The following is an 18,965-nucleotide window of genomic DNA, read 5'->3' on the forward strand; positions in this document are numbered from 1 at the left end:
CCTGCACATTGGGGGATTCTCACCATTTCAGTAGACGACGGATTAAAACAGTGCTTTAAGTTCTCAGATTTGAACATCAGGAATAGCAGAGAAAATTGCACATAAAATCCAGGGTACGCAAGAAAAACTACAAGCATTTTACGCCACCTGGCAGAACTTTATTCCATATGCATCCAGCAAAGACTTAAGAAAAGGACACAACAACAGCAGGTGGAACTTTTTGTGGCTTGAAGAAGTCATGGTGTACCGTGTGTGTGTGTGTGTGTGTGTGTGTGTGTGTGTGTGTGTATATATATATATATATGCTTTCGTAGATTTTCACGGGTACAGGAATGCAGGTTTTGGTGTCCTCGGGTGTCTTCCCGTGTAAAAGTTGGGGTGTCTAGGCGACGTTTCGACGAGGTCTCACTCGTCATCTTCAGGCTGGTGCTTTCGGCTTCTTGTTACTGGAACAGAGCAGGATCTCAGTGTTTGAGTTCCTATAAATACTGTAGAGGGGGTGTGGTGTATAGCCTCCAATGTTCTGGGCAGAGAGGAAGTTCCCAGGCTAGTGTGCCTTTTCTTCTTTTGTTCCTTAATTACTTGAGAGATATCTTGAGTGATTTCTTGAGTGATATCCTGAGTACCACTTAGGTGGGTCATTAGGTGTGGATTAGTTGTTAAAGTCTTTGTGTCTTGACCTCTTGAACTTTGTGAAGAGTTTTCCTGAGAAGATGGCTGTACTGTACTTAGTTGTGCTCTGGCTTGGCTTCGTGTATAGGGGCGAGCTGTGGTTTTGTGGCTTGTGTCAGCCAGATCTGTGTAGGGATTGCAGGGGGGTGCAGCATCCGGAGGTGCCACCATGGATTGGCTACTCGTCGAAATGTCGCCTAGACACCCCAACTTTTACACGGGAAGACACCCGAGGACACCAAAACCTGCATTCCTGTACCCGTGAAAATCTACGAAAGCAAATATATATATATATATATATATATATATATATATATATATATATATATATTTTGCATTGGTCCTTTTGCTGCATTTCTCCCCTTCCCTTTCCTGTGTTTTTGTACCGTATTCTTTTTCTTTTGGATAAATAAAATTAAAAATAAGCAAACCTCACTTTTGAGATGAAAAGGTGGGGGTAGGATATCCACGTCAGAGACTGGAGTGTCCAAGCAGGCTTACCTGCCCGTCCCCCTTTTCCTTCACAAGTGGTCGAATAGTAGGCCATTCTTATGAATATTAGGCCATTATTATGAATAAAGGTACCCCTGACCATTAAGTCCAGTCGCGGACGACTCTGGGGTTGTGGCGCTCATCTCTCTTTACTGGCTGAGGGAGCCGGCGTTTGTCCGCAGACAGTTTTTCCGGGTCATGTGACCAGCATGACTAAGCTGCTTCTGGCGAAACCAGAGCAGCGCACAGAAACACCATTTACCTTCCTGCTGGAGCGGTACCTATCTACTTGCACTTTTTGGTGTACTTTCGAACTGCTAGGTTGGCAGGAGCAGAGACCAAGCAACAGGAGCTCACCCCGTTGCAGGGATTTGAACCGCCGACCTTCTGACCACAGCGCCACCTGTGTCCCATATTATTATGAATAGCAGGCCATTATTATTTTGCTCTGTGCTTTCCATCCTGCCTCAGTTTCATTCACAGCTGCCTCTGTGTCCAAATGGGAATCCAGGAACGAGTCATTCCAACCCTTTCCGTGATCCTTATCTGCTAATACTGAACCCAAAACCAGACTACTTCCTGCATCGTGTAGTATAACACATCTTATCTACCCCCACATCCTTATGCAGAGTATAAAACCTTGCTCTTTTTTATTGTAGGGTGTGAGGTGACTCCTGATGTCAACATCTCTGGCCAGAAGTTCAACATCAAACTTCTGATCCCCGTGGCTGAAGGCATGAATGAAATTTGGCTCCGTTGTGATAACGTAAGTTTGCATCGTGGGGATTTGTCACAGGGTAGCTACTGCACGTGCTTATTTGTGAAGAGTCAGTAGGGGGTGAGCGCTGCAGGGCTCTCCTGGGAACCACAAAATTCTGGGACTGGCTGGCCCTGCATATGGAGCCTTATGGACAAGGAGGCTTGGAGGCAGTGTTACCAAGGGTACTGTAGCACCCAGTTTATTTTATGTGCGGGTTGCTTGCAGGTGCATTTGTTTCTTTGAACCAACTGAAAACATGACAGCTGAAACACCGAAACAGCAGTGCCCTTGAGAATCAGTCAGTATCCAAGGCCCATCTGAACAGAGTGGTTTTGTCTGTAGGCCTTTGAGGGAAGGGGTTAAGCAGGCCTCCTCAAGAGAGGGAGTTGCAGAACCTAGACACTACCAACAGTGAGGCCCTGTCCTCAGTGGCAGCCCACAAGATCAGAGCCTCCCACAGAAGTTTTTAACAGGTGGGAAGAATCATGGGGAACAGGCGGTCCTTTAGATAGACTGGGTCCAAGCCCTGTAAGGTGTTTAAGGTGACAAATCATCACTGTGTGGCTGCCAGCAAAAACCTGAGGACATTTCTCAGTGCCGACCCCATCCCTGGCAGCAAGAGCCAGTGAAGTGAAACAGTGGCAAAAGCAATTTTTTGTCAATTTAACAGAAGGAAGGGAAGTAACTAAAGGAGGCTTATTTTCAGCTGCACATTTAGTGGAACTCTTTATTCCATATCCCGTAGTGGTTTGCAAATCGTGTACTAAAGGATTCATATTTAACTATATACCTCAGGATAGTTGCACCAGCCCCCAGTTACAATTTCACCTCAGCCATGAATTGTGCTGGATGGCCATAAACAAGCCACCAATTTTATATATGTGTCTCTCCCACCCGCAACCCACAATATGGAGGTAAAAATACAGTGTTGCAAAGATGCACAGATGCAGTGTTCAGATTCAGCACTCACTGGGATTGAAACTTAATTCCTGCACAACTTTACGAAACAGAATGCCACAATATTTGTGCAAGATGAGCCCTTTTGTCTCCTTTCTTATGGTTGGTTATCCTGCAAATGCATTTGGTGTTAAGTTTGGCTTACCGTGTATGTACCAAGAATTTCAGGTCTGGAATTGTCAGAACCAGAGTGAAATGAAGCGAAGGCTAATGGGCACCTCCTTTTCCTTTCAAACTGTAGGAGAAGCAGTATGCACACTGGATGGCAGCTTGCCGGCTAGCCTCCAAGGGCAAAACCATGGCCGACAGTTCATACAACTTGGAAGTTCAGAACATCTTGTCTTTTCTGAAAATGCAGCATCTGAACCCAGACCCACAGATAATTGCTGAGCAGGTCACCACGGACATCAACCCTGAATGTCTGGTTTCCCCTCGATACCTGAAGAAGTATAAAAACAAGCAGGTACTTAACTTTGGAGTCTTATTTTGCTGGAGCCTTTGTCCAGAAAACAAGGTGGGTGGATTTCCAAATACGCCCAAAGGATCGTTTCCTCCACTTTGGACCCGCTTCCTTATGCTGGCCAGCTCAATATTGGACATAAGATTGTAAGGTCATTGGGGGCAAGACTCTCTCCTTCGCTGTGTTATTTTGAAGCCAAGCATTGTGTGCACTGATGACACTGAAAAATCCAGGTGGTTTTTAAAAAAATGGTTTAAAAAGACTGTGTTTCCTATCTGCTGTTTCCTTAATGCACCTTTAAAGATGGAGTGGGGAGTCTGCTCTGTGTTCATAATTACAATACTGATGGTCATTCCAGATTCATTAACATGGTGTACAGAGGTGTGTGATCTGTTTGTCAACTTCCCTGTGCTTTGGAGAGTGGTCGTGCCTGTTTCCACTAGTGGGAATTGTTCAGTTGCTTGAGAAGTGGTGGGTGGTGAGCATGTAACGTCACACGTTCAGTTCAGACTGTCTGCCTCTGCTGTGTTTTTCTCTTGTTCCTTCCACTCTGTCCACTCCAGACCAGAATTTAAGAAATCTCTCTCCACCTGTAGTGTCTGTCCTACCAGTTTCAGGTAGGTAGCTGTGTTGGTCTGACGCAGTCGAAATAAAATAAATAAATTGTCCAGTAGCACCTTAGAGACCAACTAAGTTTGTTCTAGGTATAGAAGTGTGCATGCACATGAAATCTTATATCCAGAACAAACTTAGTTGGTCTCTAAGGTGCTACTGGACAATTTATTTATTTTATTTCGACTGCGTCAGACCAATTTTTTTGTCCTACCAGTGGAAAAAAGTAGTATTTTTTGCATTTCCCTTCAGGGAGGCTATTTGAACACTCTCCTCCCCCTGCCCCAGAAAGAGCAGTTCACCCTCCCTCTTTCTACTCCCACTCCCTCATGACTTTTTACAGAGTACCTCTTAATTATTTTATTGCTTTTTTATTGATTTTCAACAAAATATGAACAGAACATTAAGTTTGCCCCATTTCCACCCCTCCCCCAAGAACAGAAAATTTAGCGTGCCTGATTTTGCCATAAACCTATGTGCGTAGTCGGTGGGCGCCAGTTCATTCAAATGTTTTATATTATAAAGGGGCGCTGTATTTCAGGGGAAACATCAGATGAGTTGTTGTTCAAGGCGTGAACTCTTCTCGTCCGTTTTTCAGATAAGGCCATACATTCTGTCCCCTTCCTATGATGTGCAGTAGGTGTTCAAGTCCTCTCCAGTTCTGTGCTAGGAGTAGTCGTGCTGCCACCAGGAAAAGAAAGTGATGAGCTCCTTATAACATAAACTGAGCTGATCTTCCTTAAATATTGTTAGTAAACCCAGACTTGGATTATATTGTGCATTCTGATTTGTATGGAATTGTCCTACCAACTCCCTTGCATCTTCTCCAACACAATGGTGAAGATGTTTTGTCTATGTAACTGATTCTTAAAGCAGTTAATTGCCATCTATAAATTTACTTAAAAGCTACCTCTTAATATTTGATGGCTTTAAAAACAATTAGGATGTTTCATTAACGCTGCTTAATTGTGGCTTTGATCTGGGATTAATCATTTAAATCTGCAAATCTGCAAAGCAAACAATCTTAATTTGTTTTGTTCAGGCTTTTGTTAAAAAGTGACCAAACTTGGGAATTTGCTGAATGAAGGATTTGGTTATCTTGAGCAGCGCTACCTGGAAATTTTATTCAGCCAGCACAGTAAAACAAAACAAAAAATAATTTTTTTGCCAATATATTTCCACTTAAACAAGTTTGACCCCATGGATGTTGATAGAATCAAGTGACCTGAAGTGGAAATAAGTAGTTCATAACTGACATAGTCAGGTCTAGAATGAAAACTATGGCTGGCAGAATAAATCAGCACTAGGATTTGGTTTAGCTCAGTTTACAAAGTCGCCTTCTGAACATGCTTGGGCTGCCTTACAAACTCTGTTTTTCAAAGCCTTGGAAAAGATTTCAACTTTGGTGGGGGGAAACACAGGAATTGAATGAATTCAACAAAACGTTTTTGTTCAATACATATATTCAATTCCTGTGTTTTCCCCACCAAAGCCAAACTGGCTTCGGAGTGTTTAGTAGCATTATAAGTAGTGTCCTGCAATAACTGAAACGAGCACCAAAACATGTGACTCGGTGCTGCTGCAGTCATGTGTAAGTTTTGGTGTAACTCCTTGATTGGCACTTGTGACTATTAATGTTTGTGTGCCACCACACAGTTGCTCTTTGGCATCCTAGCAAAACAGGGGGCGTTGAGCAGTGTATCCATTTACTCATTTATTTAGACCATTTCCATACCACTTAATACCTCTGTAAGTGGTGCACAGAAAATTAAAACATGCTCTGGTCCTAGTACATCTTCCGTGGTGGGTTTTTCCCCCCATTTCAACTTTAAATGCTTGACATTCCTACCACTGGAAAGGAACACTTCCAAGAAGTGTGTTGTGCTTTTGGAGCTCTCAGCTATGCATGATTCAGAACAGGGTGTACAGGGCAGCTTTCCTTTCCCCAACCTGCTGCCCTCCAGATGTTTTCAACTGCAACTCCCATCAATCCCAGCTGGCACAGTTACGCTGATGGGAATTGTAGTACAAAACATCTGGAAGACACCAGGTTGGAAGTGGTTAGGATTAAGGTAACAGAAAGCATGGGGGTGGGTTGCAGACAGCCTGTTTATTACCTGGGCAGTGCAGCAGAAGTTTTTATAATATTCACTTGGAGGATTGTTTTGAAATTTAATTACAGAGGAAAGTTGCTTACTGTTCTTGAATTGCAGGGGCAGCCTCTGTGTGCCAAAGAGGGGAGATACCATCCAGAAAAACTGGGGGTGGGCAGATCCCTTCCTTTGGCACAGTGCTGACGACCTGTATAACTTTCGTTTATTCTCTGAAAGAGCCATTATACCCAGCATGGCGAGAGCGCATGTAATGAAATTATGATTTATTTGTTTTTTAAAAATGATCTTTGAAGCATGCAAGAGGGCACAGACCGGGGTGGGGGGCGGGGGGAGAAACAACTCTTGCATTGATGTAGCTTGTGCATTAAGAAGTGATGTTGTGGGTAGCAGGAGAGGTCGGGGGGGCGGGATAAAGTGTACCCATTCTGACCATCAAAGGTTCCCTTGATGTGGAAATGGATTGAGTGGAGAAGCAGGAGGGGCTTCGGTTAAGGAAAGCTGGCTAGAGGTGTGGACTTGTATTTTGTTAGCATAGCCTTCCTTGGATTGCTTAGATCTGGGAGACTGCACAGGGATGTCGTGTGATGTGTTGTTGGTAGAACGACGGAAATGCTGCCCTCGTGGAATTTGTAGAATGCAGGGAGTAAGTGGAAAGCAGGGAGGGCTGCTGCTTCTGAAGTAGCAATCTGTTGATCTATGAATCTACAGCAGCCGTGGACTCGTCACATGCCAGGTCTCTTTCCACTGCTCTGAGCAGGACTGGTTTCCACTACAGAGCTCCACGCTTTACAGTGCGAAGTTCAGCTGCCACACTTGAAATAGACAGCAAGCTCTAGGAATCAAATCTTAACAGTTAAGGAATGTAGGAATCTGCCTTATATTGATTCAGACCATTGATCCATCTCACACAGTAGTGCTGTCTGCACTGACTGGCAGCAGCTCTCCAGCATTTTAGGCAGGAAATCTGCCCCGCCCTGAGATGCCGGGGCCAAGGCTCTGCTACTGAAGTGTGTCTCTTCTAGCATTGCACTGTCCGCTCTGACTGGCAACAGTTCTCCACACAGGACTTTCCCTGCCTGCCTGACTCTACCTGAGATTGCATTTCAACTGGAGATGCCTCCAGGTGTTGGGCCTCGGAAAGGGAGCCTTTTTCCCACGAGCCCTTCTGCAAAATGGAGGTAAAGGGACCCCTGACCATTAGGTCCAGTCGTGGCCGACGCTGGGGTTGCGGCGCTCATCTCGCTTTATTGGCCGAGGGAGCCGGCGTACAGCTTCCGGGTCATGTGGCCAGCAGGACTAAGCCACTTCTGGTGAACCAGAGCAGCGCACGGAAATGCCATTTACCTTCCCGCCACAGCGGTACCTATTTATCTCCTTGCACTTTGACGTGCTTTCCAACTGCTAGGTTGGCAGGAGCAGGGACCGAGCAACGGGAGCTCACCCCGTTGCGGGGATTCGAACCACCAACCTTCTGATCAGCGAGCCCTAGGCTCTGTGGATTAATCCACAGCGCCACCTGTGTCCCTCAAAATGGAGGTAGTTCTTGGCAAAAAGACATCTGGTGAAAAGTGCCAACGGGGCTGCAGAGTTTTCCCCATATTTAGTTGAAATAGGATCTCTTCCTCTTACCTATAGAAGTTGTTGTTGCCATTCAGAATTCATATTGTGTGCTAGCTCATTGCTTCTGAGTGCTCAGTCAGGTGCATTCCTCTGCCCTGGCCAACCACAGCAGAATATACAGACAGTCTTGGTTGGGGGAAATGGAAGGGCTCCTTTTTGTGTGTGGTGTTAGATCTGTGGTGGTTCAGTCAAACATTCAAATCATTCCATGATGCTGCAGCAACCCAGTGGTTAGTACAGTGGTACCTCAGGTTACATACACTTCAGGTTACATATACTTCAGGTTACAGACTCCGCTAACCCAGAAATATTACCTCGGGTTAAGAACTTTGCTTCAGGATGAGAACAGAAATCGTGCTCCGGCGGCACGGCGACCGCAGGAAGCCCCATTAGCTAAAGTGGTGCTTCAGGTTAAGAACAGTTTCAGGTTAAGAACGGACCTCCGGAACGAATTAAGTATGTAACCAGAGGTACCACTGTACTTGATATGCTGGTGGCACTTCACTGCTTGAGTACTTCTAGGTTTCTTGGTAGTCTTTGCAAGCAATTTTTCAATGTCTGCCGAATATAAGCTGTGTCTTTGAGTATTCCTGACTGCAGAAGAATGGAAACAGGAAACCCTCTCCCCATTTTACCTTTCCTTTCACATTTGCTAGAGGAGAGGAGCTGGTGCTCTCAAACTGCAGGTGGCCTCTTATTTCACTACAGCCGCCATTTCAGAAACATACTGGAGATTGCTGCTTGTTTGCATGTGATTCAGGTAACTTTCATACATTCAGCAACTGAGCTGTACACACTCAAAGCAACAGATCGTCATGCTGCAGTACTTGATTCTTTTTGCTCAGAAAACAAAAGTTCATTCCATGGAGATCAGGAGCTGCAGAAAACACAGTTTAACTTGCGCTTCTTTTTTCTCGCTCTCCAGTCCGAGATGATAATCCTGCATTTTTATTTTGGTTTGCTGACTTGTTTGCCATTCCATTTTTCATCAACTCGGTCAGTTAAAAGCTTGCCTTAGAAGACAGGGTGAAAATCTTCCAAGATTCTGTGGGCTGTGGAAGGTCGTCCCATGGCTGAGTCTCCATTCTCTAGAACAGCCTTCCGCAACCTGCCGCCCTCCAGGGGCTTTGGACTGCCCCCTGCCCCAGCCAGCCCTGGGTTGCTGCAGTCTAAAGCACCTGCGGAGCCCCTGGTCTGGCTGCACTCCTTTTTGCTCCCTTCTTCATGCTTGTGCTCATTTCCTGCTGCTTTTCACCCCAGGACAATTGTTCGTGGTGAAAGGTTTTGAGTTTTTGTTTTGTTTTAATTGATTTGAACTACAATTGTTGATAATTTGCACATTTTCCTCCCTTTGCTTTGTTGCCATATTTCTGATTTGCCTCTTTTTTTTCTGCTTCCTTTTCTTTTCTTCGCATTTGCCTTCTGCAGCCAGGCTATATAAGAGACTTGGTAAGTGACAGTAAACATAAAATAAATAAGCACTTAAAAGACTTTGCTGTGTTGTGAATATATGCTTAAAAGCAGGGAAGGGGCTCTCAGAGATGCGCTATAAGAAGCGTAGCGTGTGTTGACTTTCATGCGCTTCCGTGTGGTGTTATGCTATGTCACGGCATACGAGTAAATGAGACGCAACGGACGGAGATTCCCCACCCCTTCCATCTCTCCTGCTGCCTGCTTTCCTCTGGGACAAGGGTGTGCTGTGTTTTGTACGTGGCTACTCTTGTGTCTCCTCCTTTGCTTTCTGGCACTAACACCAGGAAATGCACTAGTAATGGCAGATCAATAAAGGGCTTAAAGGTAAAGGGACCCCTGACCATCTCGCTTTATTGGCTGAGGGAGCCGGCGTACAGCTTCCGGGTCATGTGGCCAGCATGACTAAGCCGCTTCTGGCGAACCAGAGCAGCGCACGGAAACGCCGTTTACCTTCCCACCAGAGCGGTACCTATTTATCTACTTGCACTTTGACGTGCTTTCGAACTGCTAGGTTGGCAGGAGCAGGGACCGAGCAACGGGAGCTCACCCAGTCACGGGAATTCGAACTGCCGACCTTCTGATCGGCAAGTCCTAGGCTCTGTGGTTTAACCCACAGCGCCATCCACATCCCTAATAAAGGGCTTAGATACCAGCAATAGTGAAATAGAGCCTCCACATTCAGAGAAAGTATAGCTCTAAAATAAGCAGTCGACTGGAAGACGAAACGGGGAATTGTGGGCTTTCTGAAAGCATCTGGCTTTCCATCGTTGGAAACAGGGCGCTGGGCTGGATGGAAATTCTGATCTGGCAAGGATGCTCCAATGGTCACGCACTCTAGCTTAGGGGTGAGCACCTGCCAAGTCAATGAGCTGTGGAAAAAAGGAGACCTCTTAATGCAGCTGCCCTTGCTGATCCCTCTTGTGACTTCTGGCTTCCAGGAGACCGGGAGAGAGTTATGGATAGGCAGCAACCCTGATGGTGCACTCTGTTCCCATAGCCCATTGCTTGCACAGTGCTCCTGCTGTCCCTTCTCTTCCTTAATAGTAGCAATAAATAAATCAAGCATTTAAACAACTAGGTGCTGCACAGCCATTAAGAACAACGAAGCAGATGGCCAGGCCTACAGGCTTATGGTCAAACACATAAAATAAGAAACAAGGAAAATGCGAGACCGCGGAAGTGATGGAAAGTTAACACTTCCTGGCCAGACATTCATGACGTGCAGCTACCCATGGCGTTGCCAAGTGCGGTGACTAAGTGTGCATGCGCTCCCTTTTGGCTCTTGGTCCTTGCCAGCCCAGCTCTGAACGAAGCCGTCAAGCACCTCTAATAGCTCTGCGGTGGCAGGCGGGTTGCAAGCGGAGAAAGCACTTTGCCAGTTGCTGCTGGTCACTCGAAGGCCTTCTTAGCTGCTCCCTGCAAGTGAGCAGAAGATTTCACTGCTTCATTTAATGCCCCTCTGGATGAATGAAGAATGCATATTCTAGAATGGGGGAGGAAGAATGAGCAGCCTTGTTTCCTTCGCTCGGCAACCTCCCCCACCAGAGCGGGCAGCTTCTTCGGCAGCACATTTGTGACCTTTGCTTTTGCTAACATGCTTGGTTTTTAAAAACTGCAAATCCTTCCAACGAAGACTTAACCCGGGGGGGGGGGGGAGCAAGGAAGGGAAAAGGGAACAAGAACCTCAGTGCGGGAGAGACAGAGGAGCTGAGAACTCTGGTTCCTGGAAGCGTTGCCTGTTTTTTAAATCCAGAGACTGCTGCAGAGGCTGCCTACTTTATCCTCATTCTTTTTCCACATTCAAAGGGATTAGAAAAAAATGTTTAGTCATAAAAAAATAAAAAGTAGCTGAGACAGCCAGGGTATACTTGTCATTTTTCACTAGCTAATTAATTTGGGGGCATTTTTTTTCTTACTTCCATGTACCTGATATTGCCCATCACCCATTTGCGGGTTCATATTGGTGTACATGAAACCATCCCCGGCCCATTTCTTCCTTTTTGGGGAGGAAGAGAATCTGACCCTGCACAATCCCAGGTGCCTTTGCGTCTCCCAAGGCCTTCTCCACCACTTCATAAATGGGTGCACAGCTGTTTCTGTGTGTGCAGGGTTGTTAAAAATAATGATAATCAGAGCAGCTCACATTTTCAAGACATACATCACGCAGAAAAACATCCTCAAAGATCAGTATTTACAAGATATTTGCAGGAGCACAGTTTCAAGTTTAAGCACAGGTGAGAAACTGCAGGGGCATGTTGGGGTCATTTTAATAAACCTTCTCCTCTGTCCCCCCCCCCCCTTTGTGCAGCTCTCTGTATTTTGTTCCCTTCTTGCCACTGTCAATGCGGAGTCTCAACTCTCTGTGTTGCTCCCCTACAGATCACTGCCCGGATCTTGGAGGCCCATCAGAACGTCGCCCAGATGAGTCTCATTGAAGCCAAAATGAGATTTATACAAGCTTGGCAGTCCCTCCCAGAGTTTGGCATCACACACTTCATTGCAAGGTCTGTGCAGATGGAAATGGCAAGTTGGGTATATGGGCTTCTTCAAATACCGGGTTATGCCTACTCATTGCCCATAAGAACGTGGAACTGGGAACATAACAATATAAACCTTCTGCTCTCGAGTTGTCTCACTGGGATTTAGGCAGAGGGAAAGAATGCTTTGCACAATCACGAGTAAAGGTTTTCCCTACCCCGAAACTTATTCTTCTACACTGCCTTTCCAAAGGAAGTCACCGAAAACAGCTGGCAACTAAAACAGCTGAATAAAAATCAATAGAGAGCAGTAAAAAATCTGTTAGACTGAATGTAAACATAGGACAGCATTTCCAAAGTGCTGGCGGAGGGAGGGTGGGATATACTCAGCCACATGAAAACTGCTAGTGTATACAAGATCCAAATCTGACAGATGAAACGGCTCCCAAAGTGCCCACTCCTTGCAGGTATCCTTGGCTGCTGCATCTTGCCATTATTTTACTTCTCCAGATTTACCACCTTTGTGGCCTCTTGTGGGCCACCTGATTCCGCCCTGCTTCTGCGTTGGCTGTAACCGGGCCATTCAGTTGTTCCTCATACAGCGATGCTGAGTAATGGCCACCTCTTGAAGGAGGCTACCCGTTGTGCTTCTGCATGAGTCAGTGCAGAAGGCTTGCTTTGTTGCCTTCGGGAGCCATGCTTCGTATAGTCGTAACTCATGGCGCAGTAAGTGCAGCCAACAGCCCAAGGAGTGGGCTTCTCTGGAGGCAGGTAGTACTTTCTCACTGTTAGGCACTTTGGGAAAGAATGAGAGAGACATTGATGTAAAAGTGTTTATTTATACAACTTGGACCCCTCAGGTTCCAAGGGGGCAAGAAGGAAGAACTTATTGGGATCGCCTACAACCGGCTGATACGGATGGATGCAAGCACCAGCGACGCTATCAAGACATGGCGGTTCAGCAACATGAAACAGTGGAACGTGAACTGGGAAATAAAAATGGTAAGCAAGGCGTAGAGTTCTCTAGGCATGCGGAAGGTCAGCAAGAGGCACTGTCGCCATTCAGTGACACATGGCAGTCAGGCCAGAAAACCTGCAATCTGAAGCAGAACCAGTGAGGGATGTGGCCTTAGAACAGAGGGTGTGGGACCCGGGGAGAATTATGAGGGCCAAAATATATCCTAAAGAACTTCAGTTTGTTTGCACACTTTGATTATACATTGAAGACATTAAAAATGGTGGCTTATGTGACCAGCTGAATTAGCATTCGATGATCTCCGCATTTGACTAGGTTGTCTTAGTGAAGGATATGGCATCACATGATAAGGAAACTCTGGCTGGTGAAAGACTGTGGCTATCTAAGATCTTTCCATTCTGTCAGTCAGATGGGAAATGTAGCCATATGAAAGGCACTAACCACAGTTCCTCGATTCAGTCGTCAGGGCAAACTCTGGTTAGAGAAGTGGTGGCTAACCTGTAGCTTCCCATGTGGTGTTTGACTACAGGTCCCATCATCCCTGGAAGCTAGTCATGCCGCCTGGGGCTTCTCAGAACTGAAGTCCAGCAACATTGTCAGAGCCACAAATTAAACCTCCTGCTTTTGACAAAGCTGAGGAAGGAAATGGCATGTAAGAGGGGAGGGATCACATGTGTTTTGCCTGTATTCTTAGTCCTCTCAGCCTTGGTTGGGAGAATCATCTGGATTGTGCTGCAATGGATAAAATATTGGACCTGGAACGGGGAGGCCGGGGTTCAAATTCCTGCTAGCCGTGGAGCTGTGTGATTTTGAGTCAGTCAGTCTCTGCCTAGCCTACTTTGTGGAGATGTTGTGGTGATAGAACAGAATAATTCCTGTGTACACTCTGGGGCGGAGGAAGGGGGGGTGCAGTGGGTGGGGGGTGCCCCGGGCGTCACCACTGAGGGGGGTGACAAAATGCCGGGCAGCACTCACCGCGGGGCCTGCAATGAGCCCGAGTCACCACGTCTGAGAGATATGGTGGCTTGGGTGAACACAGGCTCCGCACTGCCCAAACTGCCCGCTGCCTCCCCACCAGCTGTAGGGCGGCTGAGTGGGAGGAGGCAGGCAGACTCGTTGAAGGCCCCGCAGTGCGCCTCGCCCCACCTCTGGGGACACCCCCCAGGTGCCCGAGCAGCTTCCTCCACTGTTGTGTGCACTCCTCTGGGCTCTTTGGAGGAATTTGGATAAGAATTTGAATAGGTGTGAGTTAAGTGGCAGTGCTGTCATGAAGGGCCCTTGGGCACCACCATTTAGGCTGGCACAAAGTTTTGTGTTTGCCTTGCACTTTCAGGTAACAGTAGAATTTGCCGATGACGTCCGAGTGTCCTTCATCTGCACCGAAGTGGATTGCAAAGTGGTGCACGAGTTCATTGGCGGCTACATTTTCTTGTCAACGCGTGCGAAAGACCAGAACGAAAGCTTAGACGAAGAGATGTTCTACAAACTGACCAGTGGCTGGGTGTGAGTCGGATGAGACCTCCCGTTGTACTGACAGAAACTCAACGGCCATATTAATATTTAACTTCAACAGCTGTTATCTGAAATATGCTGCTTAATCAAGTTAAGCTTGAAGTGTATCTTTACTCTTTAATATCATGGAAACTTTTGCATTAGCAGACCAGTTTGTATGTGCACTAAACAGCACTTCCGTTAATCTGCTAGAGCAAGACAATAACACGAACCGTGTAACGCTGACGCTTGTGCCTCTCGCCCCCACTCCCCTCCCCTGCCCCACCTCACTCAGCCAGACAGTGGGGCCTGGTCAGGTTAATTTCTGACAGATGTAAGCTAACCAAATCAATAAACACCTCTAAGCCATTTTAACTATAAAGATACCCAGGGCCTAATCTATATGAAGTCTATTTATCATGGTTAATGCATGTTTTGTGAGTTTTTAATAAATAAATATATATATATATATATTGTAAAAATTGACATCCATGTGTCAACACCCCTCCTACTTTTAGAAGTAGCATTTTTTTTTTTTTGGTGTGCAATCCAGGAAGCCCTCTTTGCTGCCCCTCTTTCCCCATTCGTTTCGTTGGGGTTTTGCGCATGGGTGCCTCATGTGCAGCAGTGGTGCTTGGCGGACTCTGTCCTTTGGCCCCTTATTTTTCGCACTACGTAAATCAGGTCCATTGCAAGGACCTGGAGCTTTTTACAAAAACAATCATGCGTGGCCTTGAAAAATACTCCCTTCGTTAGGTTTTTAAAGCATATCTGTAATAACTTCTTGTTTCCTTTTGATAATCATCTATATATATATTGTGTGTGTGTGTGTGTCTTTCATCTTTCCCTTTATCTTTTTTTTTTTTACACCGTATTGTATTACGAACACCTTTAGTATTCACCAGCATAGTCACTGTCTACTAAGATGATATGCAAAAAGGAAGACATCATTACAATATGAAGTAAAGGTCTATGAAGTATAAGGATTTGTGTGTGTGCGCGTGCGTGTAACTAATGTAAAAAGAAAAACACAAATTTTATAAAATTGTACAGGTTTTTCTTCCTTTTTCTTTTCTTTTCTTTTTTTTAAAAAACAAACTAGTCTCACAAGCCAAAGTAGGAATCGCAATAGTACCAAGCGTATTGGCCTTATGGTATGTTTTTAATCTAAGTTAAAATCCTAACTTCCTTATAGCTATGCCACAAAGCCCTTAACAAGACTCAGTTGCCTTGGCTTGAGGGTCCCCGCTTTGAAATTAACACTAACAGCCAGGGAGACCCCAAACTCGCCCTGCCTATGCCAAGGGGAGAAACCAGTATTGTGCTTATTAGTCCCGTGACATAAAACACTATGTACAAATGCCTTGTATTTTAAATAAAGGTCAAATCTTTTATTTAACCTCCAGTCTCTGTGTGTCCTTTTAGTATGTGTGGTTGTATTTCTCTGGAAAACTAAAAATACATTTTTTTGGGGGGGAAGAGTCTAGTGCATCACAGAGGTAATTTCTTGACCTATAATAGTATTTCCCAGAGCTGCTCAGTCATAAGTGTTCCAGAGTCAATGCTAATTACATTTGGGGGGAATAAATCATGAAGTCCTACAAGCCAGGCTGAATTTGTTTAGGGCTAAACATCGCCTCTGTACCCTTTCAATTGGTAGTATAATGTAATCTGAAGGCAATTTTATATAGACAGCGTGCAGAGGTTGCTTCTAGTGGAAAATAATCACAAAGTGGGCTTCCTTCCTGTTGGAGATGAAATGTAACTTCCAAAGCTAATAAAGGCAATCTGGCCAAACCCTCTTCATTAAACGCATCAGTTTTGCAAGCCTCAATAACGGAGACGTACAAATGTCAAACTTGCTTCATGTTGCTCTTTTGGTCTCCGTGCAACTGGTTTTCTTGATGAGGCTTGAGCAGGAGAGTTGCATAACTTACTTTAGCTAAGCCATTTTCGTTAAGGATCTCTTGACCACTGGATATGGGAGGGAACTGTGGGAGAAAGGGCAGAGTGTTTGATCGGCTGAGCCCCGGGGAGGGGGTCCATCCTTTCCACCCCATCCGAGCACATAAGCTTTCAGCTGAGCTTGGAGGCACGCATAGGTGGGTGAGGGCAAATGTTTTTCTCGTCCAAAAATTAGTTCAGGTCTACATCTACGGCTTCTCTGGTATTAGTGACAATTCCTCTTGTCAAAGTCACCTTCCAAAAAAGCCACGGGTTAAGCTTATTTATTTCCTTGTGTGGGAAAAGTTCAGTTCCTATGAGGCTAGAAGCTCTTCCTCAGACGGCTTTATGCCAGCTAAGAATTTACTGGAGGAGCTTAATCAACAAGTCAGCTGTGGCTGGAACAGGAAAGAGAAAGAGAGACACAGTCTGGCTTATAAGCAGGAGGCAGGAATGACCTTCTGCTGCACAACGCAGGTGTAGATTTGTGTCCTAGAATTATAGGGACGCGGGTGGCACTGTGGGTAAAAGCCTCAGCGCCTAGGGCTTGCCGATCGAAAGGTCGGCGGTTCGAATCCCCGCGGAGGGTTGCGCTCCCGCTGCTCGGTCCCAGCGCCTGCCAACCTAGCAGTTCGAAAGCACCCCCGGGTGCAAGTAGATAAATAGGGACCGCTTACTGGCGGGAAGGTAAACGGTGTTTCCGTGTGCTGCGCTGGCTCGCCAGATGCAGCTTTGTCACGCTGGCCACGTGACCCGGAAGTGTCTCCGGACAGCGCTGGCCCCCGGCCTCTTGAGTGAGATGGGCGCACCAACCCCAGAGTCTGTCAAGACTGGCCCATACGGGCAGGGGTACCTTTACCTTTACCTTTCCTAGAATTATAGGGCTGGAAGGGACCCCAACGGTCATCAGTGTCACCATCCTAAGATTTTCAAACACACCACACACGCACGCAATCAGGTTTTTAGCCCTCATGACGGTGAGGGGGTATTTTGAAACAAGACCCCATGAGTTTTCATTCGTCAGGGAGTGGGATTTTATTGCTCAGCAGATTTTCTTGCCTCTCTGTGACTGCTAAAAGCAGAGTAAGTTGAGCAAAATAAGCAAATACTTGCAAAATCTCTTAATTAGATGGCTGCTCGCTGCTGGATTCAGTTTCCCTTGGCACTGAAATTAGGTCACAAACTTGGCACAGACCTGACCTTTGCCCTTTCCTCCCCTCCCATTTCCTCTTCACTTCTGGTCCACACTTTTTCCCCTGCCAAAACAATAATAATAATCAGCAATATGTTGCTTTCGTTCCAGTATTCTCTGGGGAGGGGCTGGTGCCTCAATAAGCACATAGGCAGCAGTGGCAGGAGAGCTTCTCCTGTGACTGTCAAGCTGCTTTGTAAGGGCTTCATTTCCTTCTCCCTCTTCCTCCCTCATTCCTCTTCAAACAACACATAAAAATACTGAGGTTTGCTCAGCGCTTGTTAAGCCTTTTGGAGGGACCGGGTGATCATGCTTCAATGAGGATGAGTGGGACAATTTTGGCAATACTGTCCAAATAAGACGCTTATTAACACTCAATTTCCAACTTGGAGAGGATTACAAGCCACGTGAGAAGCAGACCTTTTGCGAGATAACAGCCTCCAAAATGCTAAGTAATGGATACTAGTTAATAAGTCAGTTAATAAGTCTATTTGTGTTGTTAAAGCCCCTGAGCAGTAGGTCTGTTCTGTTCTGCTGTCTGCCTCAGAGTGTGAGTTCGTAAAAGTTTAGTGATAAATCTATGTAACACATTCATAATACCTACCTGCTTTGTGCATGTATATTTAATCTAACAAGTGCAAGGACACCGTGAGTAAAAGCTATTGCTATTTAAAAGAGTAGTTTTTCTAGCAGACCTTCATGAGATATGAACATCCATCTCTTACATCTTATGAGCCATGTGTAAGATGCTCAGTTTCCGACTTGGGGAAGGTTACAAGCCACTTGGGAGGCAAAATTTTGCAAAAATCAGAGAAGCCAACCGAAAATGGACACTGGACCATGCTAAGATTGAAATACACAAAGCCAAGTTTTTCACCTCTCTGCTGGAGGGGTTGTTCTTCCTTTGTGGTGGGTGTCATGATTTTCGTACTCATCAGCTCTGTTCTCCAAATATATATATTCCCTAATTCCACTATTGCACTCCATTTTCAAGTAGAGCAGAAATCTGTAAACATTCAAGGATCCAATATTTAGTGCCCCCCCCCAAGCTAGATGTCTCCTATCCCTGGAAAGTTCCTGTCAGTTCACAGTTTGGTATGTTGGGATCTGGAAATTGGCCTCTGATGAGAAATTGACTCAGCAGTGCAAGAAAGCCTGAAGAGAAATTTGCACGTACAAATTCTCAGAAACGTTCCAATTTATTATCTCTGCAAAAGATAAAACGTTCCCGTTCTGGAGCGAGTCTTTAGTTCCTGTTTTGTAATCTCGTACAGCAGCATTTGAGGTTCTGTATCTTGTGAAGACCTTTTCTGTGTTCCTATCGCACGGGGACACACTTGCTGTTTTGTAGGGTTTTGTGAGTTCTCTTGTTGTTTTGCATAAGAAAAAGAAACCACAACCCAAACAGGGAGCTTATCGACTCCCTGAATCTGGTCATACGGTGACATGTCCCTTGTTGCCAGTGTGTGGACTGGCCCTGGGTCAGAAAGAGCATGCACCATGAATTTGCAGTGAATTTTGCATGAATTTTGTGAAGGGAATGTGTGTGTGTGTGTGTGTGTGTGTGTGAGAGAGAGAGAGAGAGAGAGAGAGAGAGAGAGAGAGAGAGAGAGAGAGAGAGAATATGAAACAACACATGCATTCCTTGCCGGCCACTGGAACAAAGATTATTATTTCTTCAAAGGGCTGTCCTCCTTCCCATGGCCCTTAGCTGACCCTCCTTCC

At 45.7% G+C, this 18,965-nt stretch overlaps 1 protein-coding gene and 2 long non-coding RNA genes across 6 annotated transcripts in view; 2 read left to right on the forward strand and 1 right to left on the reverse strand.

Moving 5' to 3' along the window:
- The window catches only part of FERMT2 (FERM domain containing kindlin 2), an 89,606-nt gene extending 74,103 nt beyond the window's left edge, over positions 1 to 15,503 (forward strand). For 2 of the 4 annotated variants that reach the window (XM_081860914.1, XM_081860916.1), the window contains 6 exons: positions 1,824 to 1,930; positions 3,123 to 3,344; positions 9,116 to 9,136; positions 11,540 to 11,664; positions 12,498 to 12,639; positions 13,947 to 15,503. In XM_081860914.1, the coding sequence (XP_081717040.1) occupies positions 1,824 to 1,930; positions 3,123 to 3,344; positions 9,116 to 9,136; positions 11,540 to 11,664; positions 12,498 to 12,639; positions 13,947 to 14,120 (791 nt within the window). In that variant the 3' untranslated portion in view covers positions 14,121 to 15,503. The remainder of the gene's footprint in view (positions 1 to 1,823; positions 1,931 to 3,122; positions 3,345 to 9,115; positions 9,137 to 11,539; positions 11,665 to 12,497; positions 12,640 to 13,946) is intronic. The other 2 variants (XM_081860915.1, XM_081860917.1) reach the window with 1 other exon arrangement.
- LOC309345553 lies at positions 4,152 to 5,556 on the reverse strand. The gene is made up of 2 exons (XR_014158301.1): positions 5,441 to 5,556; positions 4,152 to 5,336 (listed from the first exon to the last, which is right to left on the reverse strand). It is a non-coding gene; the product is annotated as an uncharacterized lncRNA (long non-coding RNA).
- LOC309344985 lies at positions 5,368 to 9,109 on the forward strand. Its single transcript, XR_014157963.1, has 3 exons — positions 5,368 to 6,383; positions 6,424 to 7,245; positions 7,604 to 9,109. It is a non-coding gene; the product is annotated as an uncharacterized lncRNA (long non-coding RNA).
- Positions 15,504 to 18,965: the final 3,462 nt, after the last annotated feature.

This window comes from Podarcis erhardii, assembly GCF_964252035.2.
Source record: "Podarcis erhardii genome assembly, chromosome: 1".
Lineage (NCBI taxonomy): Eukaryota > Metazoa > Chordata > Lepidosauria > Squamata > Lacertidae > Podarcis > Podarcis erhardii.